At 33.4% G+C, this 8,346-nt stretch overlaps 1 protein-coding gene across 4 annotated transcripts; it reads right to left on the bottom strand.

The window, feature by feature from the left end:
• Positions 1-799: 799 nt before the first annotated feature.
• LOC114287246 (uncharacterized) lies at positions 800-7,886 on the bottom strand. 4 transcript variants are annotated; one of them, XM_028230527.2, is made up of 3 exons: positions 6,921-7,886; positions 3,212-3,322; positions 800-1,367 (listed from the first exon to the last, which is right to left on the bottom strand). In XM_028230527.2, exons 1-3 carry the CDS (start codon positions 7,575-7,577, stop codon positions 1,182-1,184), a joined length of 954 nt encoding a protein of 317 aa, XP_028086328.1. In that variant the 5' UTR covers positions 7,578-7,886; the 3' UTR covers positions 800-1,181. The 4 variants fall into 4 exon arrangements, with proteins under 4 accessions (XP_028086328.1, XP_028086346.1, XP_082745091.1 ...); XM_028230545.2 differs by having other exon boundaries at positions 3,159-3,322; positions 6,921-7,874; XM_082888965.1 differs by having other exon boundaries at positions 800-1,361; positions 3,159-3,322; positions 6,921-7,851.
• Positions 7,887-8,346: the final 460 nt, after the last annotated feature.

The raw sequence follows: 8,346 nt of genomic DNA, 5'->3' as shown, positions 1-8,346 counted from the left end.
AATTTTATGAATATAACTTTTTAAATTATTAATTTGAAAAATTAATATGTAAATTACACTAATCTCTTTTCTGAAATTTTAAAAAAATTCAATAAATTTCAGAAAAAAATTAGTTAAATATCCCTTTCCAACTTTGTATAGTAGGAAAGGTCCAAAATATATATATATATATATATATATATTTTTATATTAACTAAGGTCTTTCGATAAAATTTCTCTGTGATCATATCAGAGAAATTTTCCTATGTCGTGACCGAAATTTCTTTGAGTCGGACATGAATTTCTCTGTGTCGAATTTTCTCTATGAAAAAGTTAAAAGATCCCAACTACTATAAAAATGTTATATTTCTTTTATCTTATAAATTTTAATACCAGGAATCTTAAAAAAAAAATTCGCTAAAATTTATAAATTTAACATAATAAGTTGTAATATAAATAATACTTATCCTCATTTTTATTAGTAGTTTATTAGTATAGATGAAAATTTGATTCTCTTCATTTGAGTTTTTTTATTTTTTGCAATATTTTTTTTATCTTTTGTGAACGTTTTTTTTTAATATTTTAATCTTTTTTTTTTGTACTTTTTAAATTTGACTAATCTAGATGCACTAAAGTAAAGTATTTGTAAAAAAAATTATTAAAAAAAACTAAATACAAAATATATGGAAAACAAAAAAACTCAAAAACATTTTTTAAAAACTAAACATTAATAAAACTTAAATTAGTTTTTCCCAAAACAAAATAAATAAATAAATAAATAAAAATAAAAATAAAATAAAAAAATAAATAAAACAACTGCTTTTGAGTTTAAGCTGAAAAATCTGAGATTGTTACCAAACAGAAGACTTCGCCAATGTACAACAATCAAAGCTGAAGCTTAAGCTGAGAAGGCTGAAAATAATTTTTTTTACCAAACGGGGCTCTAATTAACAAAGGTCCCTTTTGATTTTGGCGACCTTACACAACCAGCCAAAAACAAGTTTAAAAGGGGAAAAAGTTCGCTATCTATTGCAATCCTCCCTGTTCTTCCATTCCAACCCTCCGGTTCGCACAATATGGGCCAAAATGCTAATCAGCAGAGCCCAACCGCCTCGCCTTGAATAAAACAGGATCAAATTATTCGGCTTTCAGCACCAAAAACAGGATTCAGCAAATCCATCTGCATTTGCTGCTTCAAAACCCTAGGCTCTGTCGTTCTCAGATTCCTTCTTTACAGTCAGAGCTTGGATTTTGGGGGTTGCCATCTGTTTTGTTCCCTTGGATTTCTCAATTGCTTCCTGATCTTGACTGGGTCGCCGCTTGGTGTCCCACACCTTTCCAGTCTTTCCAATTGCCAGAATGAGTTCAAGTTGTTTTTGCTGCTGTTCCTACACAAAAAACTCCAATTAAGAAATAACAAGTCAAATTGATAATAGCATTTTAGCATGCATCCAGTTCTTCAATGTCTAAAAACCAATCCATGAGTCTGAAAGATATGATATACATGATCCGCACTACTAAACTTTTGGACAATATCTGGTAATATTTCAGGCCAACCTCCAAACAACGATATAATACAGATAGTATTTGGCACAGGCAGAACTTGACAATAGGGTGAGATTCTAGAAACAATTGTGTTAAGTGCATATGGAGGACAAACTTTTATTTGCTCAAGTTTTGCTTGAGAAAACATGGTCGTCTGGTCTAGGCATCCCTAATTGAAGCCTGAGAAAGTTTACTATGGTGCACGTATACATCCCAAAAAAAAAAAACAATAAATCGAGCTTCTATTGCTTGGTACACATGCAAGACTCATATCCTTGATGCCAAAAGTGTACACACATGCATGTGCACAAGCACACCAAACCACCAAAGAGAAAAAAAATAAAAATAATACAAGATAGGAGAGGATGACGCCAAATCACACTCTGATTGTTTTGTGTGTGTGCATGAACCCATACCCTTGTCCAACTTTTGGCTGAAAATGAGTGTGTTTCTGAGAAACATCAACTAATCCATCTACAAAACCTATAAAAGATACCTGAAAAATAATCATTGAAATACTTTTTTCTTAGCTCACATCTAGGCATAACCTAAATGATGCAATGCAATATGCCCAATGGACTGTAAGCACTGCAGATGCTAATTCAGATCAGTGCATATAAATAGAACCAGGGTGAGGGAATTCATAATGAGAGAGAGAGAGAGAGCAAATAGAAGAAACAGAATAGCAACCGATGAGACTAAAAATTGCTAAGCTTTCAGAGGGTATAAAATAGGCTGAAGCTAGCTCTTTTTCACTATCTACAGTAAATAAGAAGAATAAGAAGTCGGGCAAATTAAGGAAATACGACGACAGAGGCTATCATTGCTGTCTATAACTTCCAAACTTAACCTGGATGGCAGGACATAACTTTCAAAACTCTCTCCTGTTCCTAAAGAGTCTAACCAATGCACTGATGTGCTCGCTTGATAGGCTGTGCTTAGCCTGTTCCTATTGTCACAGATGATTCCTCCTGTTTCTACCAAAGCTAGAGGGAGTGATAGTCACCAGAAAATAATAATAATAAAAAATAAAAAAAACCAAAATGTCAATCTCAAAGTCACAAATTGCAGAAGTGCGGTAATGTTGTAAAACAGAATACTGAAATTGAGCTGCTGAACAATTACCTATAACAGATAATATATGCAACATTATTTGCTCCAACAACTCTCCATCTTTCAAACTCAAGGTTACCATCCCATTTAGAATTGTTCTTACAAAAATCTTAGCATAGTGAGATGGTGTTTTGTGAACAACACCTTTTGTCAACAAAAAATTGAATGACAGGCATGAACCCTAACCCTGCGTCATTACATTCTTTCCCTTTGATTTGCAAGGCAATCTCTAAAAACACTCAAATAATGGGATGCATCATCAATATTTAAAGTCTTGGGGGAAAAAATAGCATGTTCTCAATACAATTCATTTCCAAATTTGAATTAATTGGTGCTTGATTTTAGTAAAATTGGACTTTGCACATCTCACGAGGCGTATGAGATTTATGCCTTAAAGCTTCTCTGTAAGCCATCTCAAGTAGGTGCAGAGATAGTTATTTTTGTTGCACTGAGGATTTCATTGTGAACCTTTAAAAAAATTCCTAGCAACTAAAGATTTGGAAAGAAAAAAAAATACATACCCTTCCTGGAATTCAAAACTCTTAGATGACAAAAATTATGATCTCACATCTACCTGCATTGCAAGCAGCACCTTCTGAATTTCAGAAAGCTCCTTCTCCAGATTGTCTTCTTGCACTGCTAATGCTCGAGTGGCTTCAGAGTTCTTTTGAGCCAAAGCTGCAGCCTTCAGACATAAACACAAAATCAGACGTCAAAGAAACAAGTGAATGTTGCAAATATGGATAACTAAACGGAGCTTCTTCATAAAAGTGGTGCTTAAATCATTATCTACATTGCCTCACCCCAATTATTTTTGGATCAGCAACATAAAGTCGACTCCACTTCCTCAACCTGTTAAAGATTCGGGTCTTTCAACATTGGAGCTTAAAGCCTCATTTGGTAACATTTATTTATTTATTTATTTTTGGTTTTTGGTTTTCATTTTCATTTTTTGTTTTGGACATTGGAAACAAAGGTATATTATTGTTTCGGGTAAATTACATTCACCTTCCTTCAAGTTTGGAGAAAATACCATTAGCCCTACACTTTTGGCATAGTTACACTAACATCCCTCAAAGTTTTAATTCACATAATACTTAGGTCCTTTTTCATCTATAATTCATTAGTCGTATGAATGAAAAATGATACAATCATCACTTTCCCACTAAAATGTATGTTTATCTCTGTTTATGTGTCTACCCACTACTGGCATTAACTTTGATCGCTTTAACCATACTAAAAGAGAGGTTAGTGTAATTGTATCAAATGCATGGGGCTAACTGTATTTTCTCCAAACGCCATGGGAGGTGTAATTTACCCTATTGCTTTTTGTTTTTAAAAAAATGGAATTTATTTCAAAATTTTCAAAGTTTTTGGAAACAAAAAAAGGTATTTTCACTTATTTTATTTTCAAAACAAGTTTTCACTCCCTCCCTCTCTCCCTCGACAACCTCCAGGAATCGAATGGTTACCACCTGTGATCTCTGGCAACTCACTAAACGTGCTTCTTTATTTTGTTCTCATTTGTTTTCAAAACATTTTGAGTACACCAAATGAGTTTTTTACTCAAAAAAAAAAAAAAAAAAAAACTTTTGTTCCCTTTTTTTTGTAAAAATAGAAAACATGAAACAAAGTTATCAAATGATACCTAAATGACTTAGAATTCTATTCATATCATCTTTCAAAGAAGCAACTCCAAGTCACAAGTCACATCATCTCATAGACATGTAATTAGTCTTATACATAACATCAAAGCCATCTTAATTAGTACTTTTCTATATGATCACCTAATAAAACTACACCTATGTTAGTCCACAAACATTTTTTATTTTCACTAATATATGTCTACAAATGACAATGCCAACTACCTACAGTGATAGTAGTGTATCCTTTTTTCTTTGGTTTTTTTGGCTAGGCCATTGATGAAACATAGACATAAGTTAGCAAACAAACACCAGTTATAGACTCTCATTTCTAGTTTTGTTTTTTCTACACCTTCCACTCACATCAGTCAAAACATCTGTCCTTAAAAAAGCAATGTAATGAACAAACAAATCTCGATGGCTCAACTATTCATCCCATCTTGTATCTCTGATCTTACAAATATATCGAAGTCAGTGTTGACAAATCAAGAATCAATTGTGAATTGTTTTACTAAAATATCAAATCTTGAATCACAAGATTCACTTTATTTAATATAATATATAAAGTTATATATGCATATAGATATAAAAATGTAAACATAGTGTTTACAAATATATTGATCTTTTTTCTTCTCTTTATATATATATATATATATATATTTCTTAACAGAGACGGAAACGACGTAGTTCCATGCATTATGCAAACAAAAACAAAAACAAAGCCGAATTGCAATGAATCACAAATTGAATCACCTGATTCACTCAACTTTCTATTCAACAGTACAATTCAACTCGTTTTCGTTGAAACTCATATCGAATCATGAATCATAGATTCTAACAACCATGATTGAAGTACCTTCACCATTACTCTAATTTCATTATGACGGCAAAACCATGGAAAACAAAAGTTAGATTTTTAAGCCACCTAGCTATAACTAAGAAACATTATAGTCAATTATACCTTTTGAATTGATGGGAGTCCCAAAAATTCCATCCTTATTTCTATTTTCTTAGCATTTAACCATCGCTCCCAATATTTTTTTACTTAATTATTAATTTTTTGCCAGGGAAGAAAATACAACAAACCCTAAAGAACAACACCATCTTAGGAAAATAAGACCCCTCCCTAACATCCTCATCTATCAATTCCATGTAGCAATAGGGAAATCCTCCTTCCATATATACAACAATTCAAGAGACTAGCCCGTCTTTCCAAATCATTAAGCAGATCTATTTTCCTCTCTAGAAATATGCTCTACTTAGACTTACCCAGTTGTTAATAAGAATTCTAAGAATCTCATTGATAATGTTTTGAATTCTCTACTTCTTCCTTTAATTCATCTCAATGTTGCATTCAAAAATATCATTGTCAATAACTTTACTCACAAGGCATGCTAAAAGCCTTTACTTCCCCAAAAACCATCCATAGGAGCTAGGTCCTATAGCCACCTGTGACCGACAAAGGAATCTATGCATAGTTATTTAAGACCTCTGCATCTCACCAGTAGTCCAACCCCAAAAAGCCACCAACAAAACAGTTTTACATGGCTTCTCTTGAAGATGTCCATATGGCTTTTTCCACATATGCCATATGGCTCAACACCATTTGACATGTGTACCTCCTCTGTTGCCCACGGTGCCTATTACGCAATTTTTTTTTCTTTTCTTTTTTAATAGATAAAAAGTTGATGCTAAAGTGACTTGAATCCAACACCTCAAGCTCCAAAGAGTATGAATTTCCACTTTGCTATCATAGTTCCTTCTTATTATGAAATTTTTTGACATCATAGGGATGATGATAGGCCTTAGTTGTCACCTGCTAGGTCCATCCTTGCCTACATATACCTACAATGTATCCCCATCATATGCCATATATTGAAAACTTATCCAAAAATTAAAATCATATTATTAATTACATAATATTGAGGATACTTACAAGAAAAATATTGAGGAAACTTATACACATGTATCCTACCAAAATAGGTATATTGTACATATTGGATACAATTACTTCGGTACTTCAACCTAATTGAGTATCCATGCTTGCTAGTGGCTTCACCAGCAGACCTGATGCACTAACGTCAAATATATTTGCTAGTATCCTTGGACCTTGAGTATAACATCAACTTATAGTGCATTCTGACACTATGTCTAGGTACCCCCTTGGTTTGAAAAGCACACCCATGATCATCCTAGGTGTATTATATCAGAACCCCTAAACAACTATCTGTGCCAACTAATTCCAAAAATCAATAATCTAATAAAAACATAATTTACAAGTTCATTTTTCTTGCTTAATCTAAGATTCTTACAAATCCTCAATAGAATCTGGTACAATTATCATTGGAAGGGCTGCAATATCTCTTCAATGATCAGTTAACCCCAGTGGTAATGAGTTGGGGAAATTCCATTCAGAGGACTAGGATGTTACATGGCATAATGGACAAAAGATAGCAATTTCACAAATAACTGTGCAAAGCAATCACAATTCCAATCCCGAATGGAACAGTATATTTTTCATTCATTTATACTGTGTTTGATTGAGGGATTTCAAAAGAGAAAAGGAAAATATGTGTGAAACTAGGTGAAAGGTAAGAATATTTTATTTACATTTTACATACACTAAAAAGACAGGTTTACCTCAGCAAGGGGCTCTTTCAAATTCTTCCTTGTAACCCTAAAACGAATCCCTAATTTCTCAAGCTGCCTGGACAAAACCCTAATAATAGTCGTCGAGCTCCGAAGATCCTCCTCCAATTTCTCAATCCTCTCGATCAAATTAATGCCCGGAACCCCGGACCTCGAAACATCCGCACATAATCTCCTCCACTGCCGTCTCCGAATTAAAGAACCAATGACCAGTGCAGCCACCAACAGAACAGACTGCCACACAAAAACCCTATTCCCCAACCACGCAATAATTGGCTTCTGCGAGCTCGAAATTGCAGAATTTAAAGCAAACCCAATCGAAATCACAACAGAAGAAGCAAGACACAGAAATTCAACAACTGAAAGAAAAGCATCGAAATTGACACTATCAGCACTGTCTGATTTCTGTACAGTTCCGTTCAATTCGAAAGCTCTGAGAGGCCAATGATGGGTATTGAAAGATTTAAAATTGCTGGGGTTTGGTGGTTTGGTAGTTAGAATCCGAAAACGTGGAAGATTTGAGAAGTGTTTGGAGGAAAACGAGAGAGAAAAATTGGGGGTTTGGAGAGAAGTGATAGTTGTGTTTGTGAAGTAGAAAGAAATGCGAGAATTGGAAATTCCTAGGAGGGTTTGGGGTGTGAGTGACATTGTGAGAACCCAGTGAGTTTGATGTGGCGATCAGTGAGTTAGGTTTTTGGTATATAAGTTTATTGTGTTCTTGAATGGAGATGGTTTTAGGGTTTTAAGGTGGGTTGGTCATGGAGCGTGAAGATTGATGACCAGCGACTGCTTCTTAGCAGGGTAGATGAGACAGAGAGAGAAGATGGAATGTGAGTGAGACGATATATGTCCAACCGTTCAGGACGAAGGTCGTTCGGCGCACGTTATTATATGTGGGTTTGTGATAACCTTAAGATGCGCCGAGGCTGATTAAGGTCCTCCCTCGGAGAAAATGATATTGATGGGTTGTTTGGAATGAACTAAATAAAGTTAAGTTTAGCAATTCAAAAATAATTTATTTTTTTATTTTTTTTATCACATCACCTTTCTATTTTTTTGTTATCTTTTCGTAAAAAGACAAAAAGTGTACTTATTTAGATTATCCTAAACAATTCTTATTTTTTGTCTTTTTATAAAAAGATGTGTATAAAAGTAGAGAGGTGATGTGATGAAAAAAAGACAAAAAAATAAAAAGATGAATTATTTTTGAGTTGCCAAACTTAACCTGAGGATAACGATTACATAACTATCGTTTGGTATGAATTAATTTATTATGATTTTTTAATTTTTTTTAGTTATTTAATCTGATTAAAACAGTTATATTTAGACAATTTTTGACTTTTTTTTTTTTAGTTGATTTCATAATTGTGATGAAAAAAAGTAAAATGATTATAATTTAGATGTGATATTTTGTTTT

Source organism: Camellia sinensis, chromosome 1 (assembly GCF_055761805.1).
Source record: "Camellia sinensis isolate YWXY chromosome 1, ASM5576180v1, whole genome shotgun sequence".
Taxonomy (NCBI): domain Eukaryota; kingdom Viridiplantae; phylum Streptophyta; class Magnoliopsida; order Ericales; family Theaceae; genus Camellia; species Camellia sinensis.
The sequence above is the reverse complement of the archived record's forward strand: the minus strand, read 5'-3'. Positions and strand labels throughout refer to the sequence as shown.

What these genes read in the sequence shown, in the direction of transcription:
- LOC114287246 (XM_028230527.2), bottom strand. Translation starts at nt 7,577, where the DNA reads ATGTCACTCACACCCCAAACCCTCCTAGGAATTTCCAATTCTCGCATT. An exon ending in TGAAAGAGCCCCTTGCTGAG is followed by an intron (nt 3,323 to 6,920) that starts GTAAACCTGTCT and finishes TTATGTCTGAAG; the next exon opens with GCTGCAGCTTTGGCTCAAAA. An exon ending in AGGTGCTGCTTGCAATGCAG is followed by an intron (nt 1,368 to 3,211) that starts GTAGATGTGAGA and finishes TTTTTTGTGTAG; the next exon opens with GAACAGCAGCAAAAACAACT.